Source organism: Onychostoma macrolepis, chromosome 13, assembly GCF_012432095.1.
Source record: "Onychostoma macrolepis isolate SWU-2019 chromosome 13, ASM1243209v1, whole genome shotgun sequence".
Classification (NCBI taxonomy): Eukaryota; Metazoa; Chordata; class Actinopteri; order Cypriniformes; family Cyprinidae; genus Onychostoma; species Onychostoma macrolepis.
This window is the reverse complement of record NC_081167.1, coordinates 31308447-31325851: the sequence shown is the minus strand read 5'-3', so window position 1 is coordinate 31325851 and position 17405 is coordinate 31308447. Positions and strand designations below refer to the sequence as shown.

The 17405-nt window shown below is 38.1% G+C and overlaps 1 protein-coding gene across 1 annotated transcript in view; it reads right to left on the bottom strand.

Moving 5' to 3' along the window:
• Positions 1 to 17405, bottom strand: part of LOC131551974 (NACHT, LRR and PYD domains-containing protein 12-like) — a 291745-nt gene that overhangs the window by 257116 nt on the left and 17224 nt on the right. The window contains 2 exon segments of the mRNA XM_058795265.1: positions 12569 to 12739; positions 14621 to 14791. Coding sequence (XP_058651248.1) covers positions 12569 to 12739; positions 14621 to 14791 — 342 coding nt within the window.

Here is a 17405-nt window from a genome sequence, read left to right as displayed (position 1 = left end):
GGAGAAATAGATATTGTCCTTTAGCACTCTCGCACCAAGTTTGTTTGGGTGGAAGCCGTCCAGTTTAAACAGTTGTCTATGGCCCCAGAAAATATTGAAGTTGTCGATGAAGTTGACTCCTTTTGTACTGCAGGTTCTTTGTAGCCATGTATTCAGCCCAAGCAGCCGTGAAAACATGTTAGTTCCTCTTGCTGGGAGTGGTCCACTGATGAACGACTGAACTTCAAGTCTTTGAAGTGTTTCAAAGAGTTCACTGAAATCCTTCTTAAGCAGTTCTGACTGCTCGTTCCGAATATCGTTCTTCCCCACATGGATGATGATGATTCGATTTGCAGTCTTGTGCTTCATCAGAATGTTCCGAAGTTCCTTGTTCACATCAGAGACGGTTGCTTGAGGAAAGCAGCATGTAGTTGTAGTCCTGCTACTGATGTTTCTGATAATAGAGTCGCCCACTATCAGAGTCCTGGGCTCGGCTGCGCTCTAAGCTGAGTGCCGCTGTCTGCTCGACCTCGAGCGCCTGTTAGTAGCGATGTTAGCTGCTGGCTGATACAATCCATGTTTTGTCATATTTGGGGATTCCTCACCCACATTCATTAATGCTTCAAATCGGTTCTCAAGATGTATAGGGGGTTGTAAAATGCCAGTGTTTACAAGTCTTTTCATAGCCGTATCTGGGGTAGAGGATGCTACCGCAGCAATACGAGATACTCGTGACAATCTGATGTCTCGAGTGCCTTTGGTTCTCGCTCCCTGTTTGTGCCATTGATTAGTCTGTCGATCAGCTTGTTCTTCTACACTTTGTATGAACTGTTGAGATTCACTAGATTCATAGGACTCACCGGCTGTATGCTGAGGGCGTCCGTGATGACGACCTGCTGTGTGTTCCACCTGTTTTGGAGGTCCAGCAAGTAACTTTGTTTCAAGAACCGCAATCCTTTGAAGAAGTCTGTGGCAGTTCATGCAGCAAGTAGATTCCACAAGGGGCATTTTCTTTCCCGTCTGTTTGAATGTAGACAGCTGTGTTTTCCCGTCTCCGGAATGTCAACTGCTGGCAGCGGGAGGCAAAGAGTCTTCCTTTTCTAAAAACTGTGTTGTTTGAGCACTGTGCTGATATGCTGAAGTTAAAATCTTAGAGAAATCTGAGAAAAGTGCATAAATAGGGAGCGAAGCGCAGAGCAATAAGCAGGAGCGTCCGAACAGTAGCGAAGCCGGAAGCAGTCTGTCTTAACATTAATTAATAAAACGAAAATTTTATGCCACCTAGTGGCTTTTTAATAGCAGTCTCATTAAAATGGAAATTTGCTGAGTAGATTCAAAATACTTGAATGTGAAACTAACAGAAGTAAGCTACAACAAAATTATATTATTTCTCCAGCTAAGTTTAAAAGTTTATGTAGTAAAGTCTAATGTTAGCTATAATTTTATATATAATCTAGCAAATAGCCCCAATACTAGTGGGTTCCTTATTTACATCACCAAATGTATACCATTTATAAATGTGTGTTTAAGACTTCAGACTTGTTAGCTTATTTTTTTTTTTCTTCTTCTAGAGAATGCAATGAAGGACCCACAAATTGAACGTGCTATGGGTTTGTGCAAAAAGCTTGTCGGGTGTTTCAGCTACAGTTGGAGGAGGAAGAGGGAGCTTTCTGAGGCACAAAAACAACTGTTTACCAGACCACAAGCTCAAGACGGAGTGTTTGACAAGGTGGGGATCTAGGCAGGCTATGGTGAGAAGAATACTTGAGCAGCAAGCTGCCATCACCCATGTCCTGTCTTCTGACCGCAAGGCTAGGCACCTCTTGCCAACATGGCAAGACCTGGAGGTCCTGGAGGCTGTGGACAAGACTCTTACCCCACTAGCAGACTTCACAGATGCGCTTTCAAGAGAGCAGTATGTCAGTGTCTCTTCTGTGAAACCTACTCCACCTTTTCCAGTCTTCTGTTTTGGCTGTTAAGGAAGATGACTCTGGCCTTATTCGCACAAATCAAATCAAAGATTGTGGGGTATCTGGAGGAAAAATATAATGACCAAAAAACACAAGACCTCCTTGACATAGCCACAACCCTCGACCCCAGGTTTAAGATGACTTACGTCAATGAAGATAACAAAACTGCTGTCCAAAACAAACTACAAGATGAGATGTTGAGGTAAATCTAGCTATATATTTCCTGTGTATTACAATGTACAGAATTGTTTAAATTGTTTTACCATGACTAAACTGTGATTAAATAAACATGATTTGACCTTCACAGGAAAGTCTCCCTACTACAACTAGTAGTAGCAGTCCTGCAAAGAAGACTCGAAAGACCTTAGGGAGCTTCTTCAAAGCAGCACAAAGCAACACAGGGCCAACAGATCCAGCCTCACAGCAACAACAATCCGTCAGCATGGAGCTACAGTCTTACCTGTTCTTAAGCAACGCTGACAGTGATGTTGATCCATTAGTATGGTGGAAGGCTCACAAGGAGCAGTATCCAAGATTGTCTTCACTGGCCAGGAGGCAACATTGTCTCTTGTCGCCGTTCTGCACTGAAGCCACAAAATGTTGATAGGCTAGTGTTTCTAGCAAAGAATCTTTAAATCGCTTTACTCTGACATAATACATTTGTATGTTTTTTTTTTTTTTTATGCTTAATGGTGATTTTTTTTTCTTTACATTTCTTTAAATTTAAAGCAAAGAGTATTGCGTCTCATTTTACTGCTACTTTACTGCTGTTTGATAACCTAATGTTCAGGGGTAAATCTTTCAAATAAAAAAAAGTTCTCCAGAATCGTGAGAGAATTGGGATCTTTAAAAAAAATCGTGATTCTCATTTTATCCAGAATCGTGCAGCTCTAGCTGGAGGTGTTAATGGTTGTGTGTAGAGGCGTTCAGAGCGGGTGTGGGGTGTTTTTTCAAACCTGCAGTAGAACTCATTAAGATCATCTGCCAGTTGTTGATTCTCCACAGTGCTGGGGGATGGTGTCTTGTAACTGGTGAAATCTTTCATACCTTTCCACACTGAAGCAGAATCACTGGAAGATAATTTGTTCCTTCGCTTGCCAGAATAATTCCTCTTTGCCACTCTGATCTCCTTTTCCAGTGTGTATTTGGCCTGTTTGTACAAGACTTTATCCCCCTTCCTGTAAGCATCTTCTTTGGCCTGACAGAGCTGTTTAGCAGTGCACCATGGTTTGTCATTGTTGTAAGTTAGATTAGTCCTGGTAGGAATGCACGTATCCTCACAGAAACTGATGTAAGATGTTACAGTCTCTGTGAGCTCGTCCAGATCAGTGGCAGCAGCTTCGAAAACAGTCCAATCAATGAGGTCGAAACAGGCTTGTAAAACCCGCTCGGTTTCATTAGTCCATCTTTTAACAGTTCTTAGTACAGGTTTAGCTGATTTCAGTTTCTGCCTGTAGGTCGGTATTAGATGAACCAAACAGTGATCAGAGAGTCCAAAAGCTGCCCGTGGGACATAGTGATATGCATCTTTTATTGCTGTGTAACAGTGATCCAATATATTACTATCTCTGGTGGGACATGTGATGTGATGTTTGTATTTTGGCAGTTCGGGAGAGATTTGCTTTATTAAAGTTCCCGAGAATGATTAAAACAGAGTCCGGTTGTTGTTGCTCAGTCTCTGTGATCTGATCAGCGAGTTTCTGTAAAGCTAATCTCGAGTTCGCTTGCGGTGGAACGTAGACACTCACGAGAATGAACAAACAAATCTCCCGCGGCGAATAGAACGGCTTGCAGTTAATGAAGAGCATTTCTAGATCTGAACAGCACATCTTCTTTAACACAGTTACATCTGTACACCACCTCTCATTGATGTAAAAGCACGTCCCGCCACCGCACGATTTCCCCATTGATTCTGTGTCGTGATCTACTCTGATCAGCTGAAAGTCCAGCAGATGTAGCGCGCTAGCCGGTATGGTGTCGTTCAGCCAGGTTTCCATGAAACACAGAGCAGCAGAGTTTGAAAAATCCCAGTTTATCCAGGAGAGCAGGAGGAGTTTGTCCATTTTGTTGGGTAGAGAGCGGAGAGTCGCCTGATGGATGCTAGGCAACACTGTTCTAAATCCGCACTGACGAAGCTTCATGAGCGCGCCGGCTCGCTTCCCCCGACTCGCTCCGCCAACTACAATGTCCAGCAAAACGTCCGAATAATCAAAAACTGGTAAAAGAGTTTGTGGTGTGTTCTGCCGAATGTTCAGCAGGTCATCCCTGGTAGAACTGATCATGTTTGAGAAACAAAAAACAGGAAAAACAAACAAAAACAGTACAAACACTGAAGAGCAATGCACTGTAGCTGCCATCTGCGGTGCCATCTGATCATAAAACATCTAAATTTAACATACAGTATTTAAAGACCCCTGTAGTGCAAATCTATTAATGTTTTAACATTGTTTACAGGTCTATCTGGTGTTTTAAATATGGTTAAGGACAAACCCTGAGACAAATTAATCAGTCAACAACATTGCTGAGTATTTTCTCCTTAAAACTGCAGTGTACCAAACACGGTCTCAAAAATATGGTTTTAAACTGTCGCTGTATCCATGAAACCAATCATTGTTTTAAGATTTATGAATTAGATGTGTACTCTGCTTTAAAATGTGTACTTTTTAAAACCGTTTAAATGACTTTGATTTAATAATACATGGATGCGATTTGTAATGTCTGTTCGTAATTCTAGAAACTTAATGCAAACATATTCAAGTCTGTGGATATGTCTAGAATAAATTTTGCTGGTGAATTATTCACTAACCCAGTTTATAATATATTTTTGTCATAGATTATAAATATACATATTTTTTCAATATTTATTTTTCATTTCATTTTTCTTTACAATGAATTAGTCTATTTTGTTGATTGTAAAAGAGTGATTATCAGTTCCACACACAGAGATACTGTATAAACATTTTACAATGATTTAAGTCTGTGATATAATTTCCTGGCTGATCCATAAATAAAACTTCCATAGCCCAGCTTTAAGCAGATCAAATTTCTGTACAAATCAATAAGAGTTGAACTGACTGCTCCCATTTAGTTTTAGATAAAACCTTTAAAACATTCATGGTTTTAAAACATTTCTTTTTTTTTAATTTAATGTGAGGAATGAAACACAGTTTTCTGTCAAAGGTGATACCAAGAAACCTGGACTCTTACAACTTTAATGGGGCTCCATCCATAAACAGCTGTGGTTCATTCTAGCGAAGCCCTGATCTGATACTCATACTGGGTCTCTGCTCAGATACTGCCATTATCTGCCGGATCAGGTATCAGTCAAACAGGGCCGATCCAAATCTATTATTGTGCGTATACTATTCTGTGTTACTGTTAAGCTGCACAAAAAAATTATAAAGCACAATAAAGTTGTGCACATTCGGTTACTACAATCAAGACGATGAAACTGTCCAAGATCATTCAGTGTTCCCATTATTGTACTTGATTTTATACTTATACATTATTAATATATAAGTATATATTATATATGCTCAGTGGTAGAGAACTGCGCAAGCAGTGTAAAAGGTTGTGGGTTCAATTCCCAGGGAACACATACTGATAAAAAAATAAAATAAAAAAATAAATAAAGTATAGCCTGAATGCACTTTAAGTCGCTTTTGTCTGCTAAATGCATAAATGTTAAATATTAAATGATTTGTAGAAAAAATGTCTATGGTTTTGCATGAAATGACTTTCTCGCTGGAGTTTACTGTCGTTTCTAAATCATGTTACTTGCTACCATGTGTCTGTTAGAACACAACACAGGAGCAGAAAAGACTATAAATTATTTTTAAGGTGCACAGTAACTGAAATTTAAATCTGTTAAAAGAAAATAAACTGTTGCACAGATATAATACACAACATCAATATCTCTTCCCTTTGTGCTTTGAACTTTTTAATGTGAAACACTGTGTGCTGTGACTCCGTATTGTTTCTAGTGCATTATTCTGCGCACCGCATGTGCATACTGTAATCCATTTGTGCTGCATTGTATTTTGTTTTGTCCTATCATATGCTGTTGCCTTATTAAAAAAAGGCTATACATTTAAAAGAAATGTCTTTTAATTTTATAGTATATATTTATATATAAATGCGTTGTTTTTCACGAATGCATTTACAATACAGCTACCAACGTGTAACATTTTCAGGGGTTAAAGCAAAAAATCCTGAGCCTTAACTTTTTCCGGGGCGGGGAGGGGCAGCACATGCAAAGCATGCAATGACTGTTGCAACTTAAACATTTGAAAGGATACCATGGTAAAGTTATTGCTTTCCTTATTGAATCTGATTTTTTTTTCCCATGGTTGACCTGAAGAATGAAAGCTATATCATACAGTTGGAAAATGATGAGCTATATCACCGCTTATCAACACTAGGGGTGTGACAATATATTTAGATCACGAGATGAGACAAAATACAGATAATTGGTTCACTAGAACGAGACAATTTGAATGCTATTTTTAAGAAATTTTCAAATGACAAAATATTTGTCTTTTAATTACAAAAAGTAAAAATACAGTTTTATTTTGAAATATTTGAACTAATCTATGGCTGTAACTAATGATTATTTTGGTAATCAAGTAATCTACTGATTATTTTGACAATTGAGTAATCTGATATTTTTATTAACACAAACAGACCTAAGTGAATACCAGGCTGTAGTATGATTATTTATATATAAACTAACCACGAGGCAATAATAATTGGCTTAAATAAGATATCAAAACCAAGTAATTACATGGTTTTATTGAACAACAGTTAAAATAGGCTACATAATGTAATATGCCTATACATATGAACATAACCAACTTGAGTAAATTATAACAAATACCTGCAGAGGGCGCCAACGACCTGGTGACGTTTCGCTTTACAGCGCAATTAAACGATGTTTTAATCCAATACATTTTCATATTTGGCCACATGCAGAAACTTTTATTTTGAAATTGCGATGTACAACATGGCATTTAGACATAGATTGACCTATTCTCCTGTGTTGTGAAAGATTATTTGTTTTTAATTAACTTTAGTCAAATGTATTTGAAACAACTATAGCCAGCTGTATGAACTGTTCTAAAGTATGAACCGAATGGCCCATATAATTAGCCTAAAAGTGTGAACCAAATGGCCCATCCTGTCAGGACATCATAAGGTTACACTATCATTGGCTCTCCATGGGGTGTTATTGTGTTGTTTGTAGCACATTTGTTACCAGGTATAAAGATCTGGTCTCACAGACAGTACCTTGGGTTAAGATTGTTTGAAGGATGACATGCTAACATCACTGCTGAGGAACTGCTACACTGCTACCTTCAATAAATTCTTCTCCCCACAAGAACTTTGGTCAAGCTTACTTATTTTATGTATTAGAGAAATCTAGTACATTTGCGAGCCACCCAAACTACTGCTCAACCAAATACAGCAAAATCTAACAATTTGGCGAGCCAGCCAGGAGAAACTGACAAGAAGAGAACTCACCAACTGCAACAAGAAGTGAACAAAAGTGTTTTGGAGATTCTACAGTTTTTGTGTTGAAGATCAACAGACCGCATCTGTGGACATAAGTCATTTGAATCAACTGGATCCGGTTTCAAAGATCCTAATTTGGTGAGTGAAACTATTAGCTCTCTAAAAGAACACTCTTTCATAAGTAAACAGAACATTTAATGTATGTAGTGTAACCATAATAACCAGTGTAGCGCTGTTTAAGAATTTTTGGCTTAGGCCTTTCTCTTGAGTCTGTAGGAACCTTTTAAATGATTTAGTTAATTCTCCTGAGACTGTAGGAGCAATAGAAAAAGTGTTTATAGCTTGGTCCTGTTCTCTTGAGTATGTAAGAATCATTTAAGAAAGAGGTTTAGTCCGTTCTCATGAGACTGTAGGAGCCATAGATGTGTAATTATAGGCTTAGTCCTGTTCTCTGGAGTCTGTAGGAATTGTTTAAGAAACAATTTAGTCCGTTCATCAAGAGATTGTAGAAGCAGAGGCTTGGTCCTTTCTCTTTTTGTTTGTTGGAATTGTGTAAAAAAAACAATTTAGTCCATTCCAGAGACTGTAGGAGCCATAGATAGCATTGGGGCTGATGTTGCTGCAAGAATTGGGAATTCTTGACTGGGTGCTAATTCAGTAGCCACTATTTAAGATATAAATAATGTTCTAACTTGGTTAAAAGAAGATGGGCATAAAGCCATGCAATTATAAGTTTGTTTGCCTTCTGTTGAAAGATATAACGTAAATTGTCTAAGGGACAAATTTGAAGCAAAGTAATTCAGCCTTCTGAGCTAGGATTCAGAAAGAATTGAAGAAGTCTTATCACTCAGGATTTGTCAGAAAATTTGCCTTAATGTAAATGTTGTTTTAAAAACTGAGAGTTATAAAAATATTGAGTTGTCTGTGTAACTGAAATGGTCAGTTTAACAGACTGCTGTGAATTTAAATCAGAATAAGCACCTTTTTACAGCTCTAACAACTTTTGTTCTGTTTTCACACCTCTGAGGGCACTTTTCCTGTACTTGCCATGGCTGAGTCTGCACGAAACAATGGTAATGGCTCTGCTCTGAGACCAACAACAGAAAGACATTTGCAGAATGTAAAGGACAAAGAAAGACTGTTAATTGAGAACGACAATTTGCTAACTTTACTCTCCAAACAACTCGAATCAAAATCTTCAAGCAGCTCTGATGACAGCGACGCAGACATCAACACACATGCTGGAATTACAAGGAATAACTTGAAGGTTAGACTTGCTCCTGTAGTTGTCAAGAACAGAAGAACTGAAGTTGAAATCAACAATGAGGAGTATGAGGAAAATGGTGAACTACGAACTCACACTGTAAAAAAGTTGGTAAAGAAATATGTTCCATGCAGAACATACCAGCCAGCTACTCCAGAGCAAGTTGACAAATGGTCAAAAGAATTACCAGATGTGTACAAGCAACCACGGAAAGTTTGGCAATTTCTTCAACGCTTGCAGAAAATCTAGAATTTACATCCACTGGATGGTGTGATGATTGTTAATGTGAACTTAAGAGACAATGACCAAAAGACACTAACAGAAAGTGTTGAAAGAAGGATTGGTGAATCTCAAGAAAACATTGAGTCTGGATGGGAAGCTGTACAAACTTTCTTGTTCAAACTAAAACCTGCAGAAGTTAATTGGGCTAAAATTACCTCTTGCATGCAGAAGACAGGAGAAAGTGTTGCAGAATTTGAAGCGCACTTCAGACGAACTTGGATGGAACATTCTGGAATGAATGAAAGTGAAGATCTTGACAAAGACACTGGACTGCCCCTGAAAACATCATTTGTAAATGGGTTAAAACCAGAGATTTCTAAAGCCCTTAAAATCAGGTATGATGACTGAGACAGCATTCATGCAGATTGTTGAATGGTCAGCAAAGATTGAAAGAACACAGGAAGTCAAATTCCAATCCAAACCTTTGCCATGCAACAACCGGACAATTGGAAATGAGCATGAAGACAGTGAATATCTGAAATACTCAAGAGCAAAAACTCTTGAGAAAAAAAAGGGAAGATGCAGACATTGCAACAAGGAAGGACACTGGGTTCGTGATTGTAAGCTAAGTTTGAGACATCAAAGTGATGAAGAGGAAAACCTGTTGAATAGGTTTCAGCAACTGACAGCCAAACAAAAACAGACTCTGCTAAATGCTGTGGAGCCGCAGGGAAACTGAAGAACCTCTCTCTGCAGCACCAGCTAGTGACATCTCATCCAAAAGCTGATGGACTCCATGTGTATGCAAACAAGACAAGTGAAGACACCATACAGAAGGGAAAAGCATACACAGAAACCGCAACAACTGAAGCCAAAGATGATGTCCTAGTAGGCAGTGCTGCTAAACAAGCCGTAAAGGAGAGAGGTGAACATACAGCGGCATTAAGACAACTTCAGAAAGACGTGCAAACAGCTTTGCATAGTAAACATATTCAAACTGAAGTGTCCATAAAGCAATCGTCCATGTTAATGGAAGATGGAGCAAAACTGCATGATGCATTAAGGAAAACCACAAGGAAAATGGACTGTGCCCTTTTGAACATGCCACAGGCCGGCCCATGTCCAATGAAAATCTGACATCTGACAGCCTTGTCCAAACTGATGAAAGACTCAGCCTGGCAGTACACAATGCCAAGAATCAAGTGTTGGCACCTCCAAAGGGGGCCCATGGTATAGTGCCTAACAAATGGGTAAAGATTAAAAAAAAATAATTTGTCACAACAAGAATCCAGGTGGGAAAGACCACTTGAGGATCTTTTAGTAACTGATGCAGCAGTTAAAGCGCAGGGAAACAATGAGTGGATTGATGTGAATTTGCCTAGAGATGAGGGATAGTTGGCAGTAGTGTTTTTCAGAGTCCAGATATGGCGGGACTAGGGTTTATAGGCTCTAGCTTGTCGCCTGAGGACGAAGACATGAACATTTCACCACTGATAAACGCTGTAGTGTCCTGCCAACATTAAATAGGGACAGTTTTATTGGTAATTAGGCATGATTTGTTAAAACCTTTTCTTTGGGAAGATACGTTTGGATTTTCTCTTGTGTGTGATTGCAGGTGTTCCAGAGGATGAGCAAAGTGACCAAAACTGCACTGGCCACCTAGATGAACATGCCTGAACATCCACAGAACAGAACGACATCCACCACTTCCACAAGATTGCAACATCAAAATAAAAAAGAACTTAGGCATTCAAGATAATGCAAACCTCACCATGAACTCTTATTCTGTCATCTTAAGTAATGGAGCCTGTATGCAGCATTCTGTATTCATGATTACTGAAAAGTATGTTTTATGATCAAAAATGATCAAAGGGGGGATTGAAAGATTATTTGTTTTCAATTAACTTTAGTCAAATGTATTTGAAACAACTATAGCCAGCTGTATGAACTGTTCTAAAGTGTGAACCGAATGGCCCATATAATTAGCCTAAAAGTGTGAACCAAATGGCCCATCCTGTCAGGACATCATAAGGTTACACTATCATTGGCTCTCCATGGGGTATTATTGTGTTGTTTGTAGCACATTTGTTACCAGGTATAAAGGTCTGGTCTCACAGACAGTACCTTGGGTTAAGATTGTTTGAAGGATGACATGCTAACATCACTGCTGAGGAACTGCTACACTGCTACCTTCAGTAAATTCTTCTCCCCACAAGAACTTTGGTCAAGCTTACTTATTTTATGTATTAGAGAAATCTAGTACATTGGCGAGCCACCCAAACTACTGCTCAACCAAATACAGCAAAATCTAACAGTTGGCAAAGGTTTATAAATGATTTACGTTACAAATCTAGTGAGATAATGCACATTGTTTTCCCAGATGAACTTTAAGCAATTCTCACAGCATATACATAAGAAGAGTTTAGCCCCTTTCACACATACAGTCTTTACTGGTAAATTACCGGAAAAAACTCATTAAGAGATCATATGTGAACAGGACCTTTTCAAAAAGCTTGGTAAACTTGTTCCGGCAATCATATAGTTCTTATGGAGATGACATGATTACTCTGAGCTGTTTACAAAGCTCCGCTGCTTTTTAATTAGTTTTTCCATGTAAATATGCGTTAGATGGACTTGGACCATCGCGCCTCGCAGCTTTTTGTCGCGCTTCTCCATTCATCAGGGCTGCGACTCTGCCTACCATTACGCGTGTCTCGTGTTTATAAGAGCAAAAAATTCTGATTGGCTAGTAATGTTAGTTTTGTTGAGAGTGAGAGCTGTGCTCCTCTCATACCATTGGTAGGCGAACTCATGGACTCGACACTGTCGACAGTGATATCAACATGTTTTTTTTTTTTAAATGTAGAATTTTTTTTTTCTACAGCCAAACGCAGCACGCCGGAGAACTTTAAGCCCTGCATTTTACCACATTTAGTGCTGCAATTTTATTTGTTCCTCACTAAACAATGTTTTTTTCCACTAATATTTGGATTTATAAAATTATTGTGCACCGATTTTTCAAGAATAACATTAGCTGCTAAATTATCCACTAACCTAGTTTATAATATATATTTTGTGATTGATTATGAATATACATATTTTTTTCATATTTGTTTTTTTATGCTGTTTTTCTTTATAATGAATTAGTCTGTATTTAGTTGATTGTGAAAGAGTGATTATCAGTTCCACACACAGAGATATAGAAATAATCTTTTTAGAAAAAAAAAACCTGCACTGGTATCGGATCGGGATCTGTATCAGATAATACTGAACCCCAGGTGTCAGAATCAGTATTGGAGGCAAAAAAGACGGATTTGTCTCTAGTTCATTGTGCAACGACTGAAGTTGACAGAAATGCATACAGACAGTTTCTGTTTGTGAGAAACTGAAATCGTTCTGTGTTGACCAAGATTGTATTTTGTTTATCTTCAGTTGGATTTTTCGCTTGATGATATTCATGTACTTACTTCTGTAACAAATGCAGATATCATCTACATATAAACTACAGTGAACATCAGAACCAATGACTTTTGCAATGCTGTTTATTTAATACTAAAAAGCTGAGGCTGAACACTTCATATTTACTTTAAATGTTTCATATGTGAGTCATATATGATCTTACCACAGTGTCTCCAGTTTACAGTGAGGATCCTGTAGTACATCAGAAAGCAGCTTCACTGAATCTCCTAGTTTATTCTCAGACAGATCCAGGAATTTCAGGTGTGAGGGGTTTGATCTCAGAGCTGAAGCCAGAGCAGCACAGCCTTCATCTGTGACGCCATAATCACTCAACCTGTAGAGAACAATGACACACTCTTCACTCTCAGATTAGATCAGTTTAGCTGTGAATCCATTATTAAAGATAAAGTACAAACTTAAAGCACAAATCAATGTCTGAGGTCTAAAATGTCACAGAACACAAAACATGTTTCATTCAAGAATTAATTTATTGCACTACTGTATGAAGACCATTAGACAGCTGCAGCTCATCCAGAACGCTGCTGCCAGGATTCTGACTAGAACCAGAAAATTTGAGCATATTACACCAGTACTCAGGTCCTTACACTGGCTTCCAGTTACATTTAGGATTGATTTTAAAGTACTTTTACTCATTTATAAATCTCTAAATGGCCTAGGACCTAAATACATTGGAGATATGCTCACTGAATATAAACCTAACAGACCACTCAGATCATTAGGATCGAGTCAGTTAGAAATACCAAGGGTTCACACAAAACAAGGGGAGTCTGCTTTTAGCTATTATGCTGCCCACAGTTGGAACCAGCTTCCAGAAGAGATCAGATGTGCTAAAACATTAGCCACTTTTAAATCCAGACTCAAAACTCATCTGTTTAGCTGTGCATTTGTTGAATGAGCACTGTGCTACGTCCGAACTGATTGCACTATGTATAATCACTTTCTATTCTTAAATGTTTTAAATTCTTTTAAAATACATTTTTAAATCACTTTGTTTTTATTGTTGTGATTATTATTATTTTTAATTTCTTATTATTTTTAATGACTAGTTCACTTCCTTTTATGTAAAGCACTTTGAATTACCATTGTGTATGAAATGTGCTATATAAATAAACTTGCCTTGCCTATGTCTATGTTTTTATGCTAAATCTGTTTTATTAATAACAAATATATATATATATATATATATATATATATATATATATATATATATATATATATATATATATTTTATATCTGCACTAATATGTATGGAGGAATGATTGTGTGTGCGTTTACAGGTTTCTCCTCCATCACTAAAGATTGTAAATTCTGAGATCACCTGCACTCATCCATTCATTTTCAAATTTGCTTTATTCTCTGCAGGTTTGTGGGGCTGGAGTCTATCTCAGTGTCTCGGGTCACAAACAGGGACTCCCTGAACAGATGGCCAGTCCATCACAATATTTTGTATAATAAATATTGAGTATTTACAGTGTAAAAAGCAATGATTGTTTATGACGATGTATTTCTGATGTTTTTAATAATTGAATTTTCCATTGTTATACTATTTAAAGTTAATTGGTGGAGTAGATATTGATGATTGTCTATTTAAACTGTAGGTTTGTATAATAGTGATAAATATGTGATCCTAGATAATTCTTGTTTTAGTCACAGATATATTGTGTGGTGTACTAGTGGATGTGATGTTCAGTGTTGTATATATACACATGAAAACTGTCTAGTATTTAAATGATTTAACGATTTTAGTAATTGAACATTGGCTAATGAATGATGACGTCAATTTAATTAGTGATTTGAAAAGAGGGTGGAGGGATTGAATTGCTTTGCACACTGAGGAAGGCTTTGAGCCGAAACTTTTGTGACTTTTCCCATCAGTGAATGTAAAAATAAAACGTAAAAAGAAGACTGTTTTCGAGAGAGCGAATCGTAACTTCCTATACTCAGTCCATCACACGACTCACAAACAAGACACACACAAACATTCACACCTGTCGTTAATTTATAGTGTTATACCTACCTTTTCTGTTTTGTCTGGCTTGCCATTGTGTTTTCTGACTTGTTTTAGGTTTAGATTTGCCATTATGTTTAAAATGTGTTTTTTTTCGTTTTAGGATTTGAAATTTTGTTTTCAAAATTGTAATTTATTTGCACTTCACATACAGTAAACTTTACAGTGTGTCACATATGATCTTACCACAGTGTCTCCAGTTGACAGCGAGGATCCTGTAGTACATCAGAAAGCAGCTTCACTGAATCTCTTAGTTTATTCTCAGACAGATCCAGTTCTATCAGGTGTGAGGGGTTTGATCTCAGAGCTGAAGCCAGAGCAGCACAACCTTCATATGTGATGCCACACTTACTCAACCTGTAGAGAGATGAAAATCATGTGAAACACTATCAAACAACTATCAAAAAACAATCAAACAACTTGCTGCAATGAACAACAACGTGCAATTCCAATATAATTAAATTAATTCATACCATGAGAAAAAAACTGCACATAGCCAGCTATGAGGTCACTGAGGTCCGGACCTCGGTAAATTTTTCATGTTTAAAAAAAAAAAAAAAAAAAAAGTAAAAGACTAATCTGCTGTTTAAAGCTCCTCATGTGAGAGTCTGCATGTATAATTCAGTTTAGACAGTTTGCAAAAATGCTTAGCGTCCGTGGTATGAAATGATCGCTGCGAGACTCTGGCGGAGTGAACAAGACTTGAGAGAGTTGTGAGCGAGGGCCAGGGTCCAGCTATTATACATGTTTTTGGACTTGTCTTTTCCACTTAGTTTGACACTTTAGAAAGTTAATAAAGTGGGAAATTGCAGATTAAGGTTAGGGTTGTCTAACCCCTCCCCCACAGCTAACCCTAAACCTACCAGTACTAGTGGGTGCATAACCTGGCAGGGTGCAGAATTCGGCACAACAGGTGTACTTGAACTGACGGTAATCAAAGAAGCCCATGGACAGGTTATTACTGACAGCATAGCACATTTGGTAAACGCAAAAACATATCATGATATTATCTGTCAGAAACATCAACGCTGTTGTGGGATTACAAATTTATTTAAATGTTTAATTTAGATTCCAATGTAATAGTGTACAAACTGAAGAAGTTATATACCTTGTATTTAGCATTTAAGGTGAAAAATGGTGATATGAGTCAGATCACTACATCAGATGCAAGAGGTCCCTGCCAGTTCCTGTTCTCCTATTGTAAGTGAAATGAGCCAAATGAGCCAGACTCGAATCTTTTGTTCTGCAAATGGCTTTCGGAGCCCCCTGGCCCAGACATGAATCGTTAGACTGACTGGATTATCAATGCAATCGAGTGTTGTTGATTGGGTCTGTCTTTCTCATTTGCATGCTTTGTTTAAAGTCGTCACCCAGGTGCTTTGTTTCCATTCCTAAGCACTGCCCCCTAAATGTATATACACTGCAATGTATCACTGCTTTTAGTTAGACTTGGATGACTACAGCGACGCGCAGCGAGTTCTCAATAAAGAGTAACTTCTGGATGAAAGATATCCCAACGTCTCCTGGTCTCTGCTTCGTAGAAGATAAAAGTTCACAACAGATGGTGCCGTGACCCGGATAGAGTTCCAGCTTCCTCACCTGAATCCAGATTGAAAACTTCAAGCTCAAACAAAGATCGGCTTCCAGACTGCATCTTTTGGAATCCAGCGAAAACTTCAAGCTGAACAAAGATTTCCAGACTGAATTTTTCTTTCAACCAAGGTTGTGGTGAGTGCTGTCTCTAATCCAAAAGAACCTTTAAGACCAGTACAAATTTGTTATCCTCTGCGCCGTCAGAGAAGAGTTAACAGACAGCTGTAGGGTTTGGTTAGCTAAGTTATCCTCTAAAAATGTCCTTTTAGAGATGAAGGTTATCCTCTGTCCAGGCAGGGAAGATTAGCATCACGTGCTAATAGTGTGTTATCCTCTGTTTTCAGGCAGGAAAGTTTAGCATCACATGCTAAAATTGGTTATCCTCTGTTTTCAGGCAGGGAAGATTAGCATCACGTGGTAATATTGTGTTACCCTCTGTTTTCAGGCAGGGAAGTTTAGCATCACGTGCTACAATTGGTTATCCTCCGTGTAGGCAGGGAAGATTGGCATTTACGTGCTAGTTAAAATTTGGTTTATCCTCTTTTCACAGAGAAGGTTAGCAGTTCATGCTAATAATTTTGGTTTTATCCTCTGTTCTTGTAGGCAGGGAAGTTAAGTGTGAAGTGTTGGTAATTTGGAAAGTTAACAATAGTTAAGCTTTGTTAACAAGTGTACCCTCTGTTGATCAGAGAAGTTTTAGTGTTTTTGATTGTGTGGTAACAAAGAAACTCACAAAATGGTTAGAAGGAATGCTAGGCTGATTCCAACAACAGAAAAGGATGGTCTTGCGACTCCATTGTGGTCAGATAGTGAATTCAAAACACTGTTAGGGGAACAAATGAACCTAATAATCACTGAGAAAGTTAGAAAAGAACTAACTCAGAAATATGAGATCCATCCAGACAAGACTTGGTCTGTAGATGAGTGTAAAAAGGTATTAGGAGCATGTATTCGCAAGAACAATGTTAAAGGCATTATCTGCTGCCACAGAGAATTTGGTTTAGCACTAGCTACACAACAATCTCAGCGTAACTCAGAGCTAGAGAAACAGAACAATGAGCTTCAAGCTAGAGTATCCTCTTTGACTAAGAAATTGAACCGCAACAAAGCTGCAGCAAAAACTGATGTGGAAGTTAGTCAGCCGGATAACATTTACCCTGATTTACAAGCATTCTTTGAAAGAGATGTAGCTCTCCAATCAGTAATTGATGTGCCTGTAAATTCGGTCAATGTGTGTGGTGCTAGGAGAAGATCTCAACGAATTGAGGAAACTGACAGTGTTCCTCTCAACTCTTCTGTTGTGCAAGTCCAAACTGTTGCCAAAACACTAGGACCTAAAGATATAGAGAGACTGTCTCAGAGCTTACCCTCAGCACGC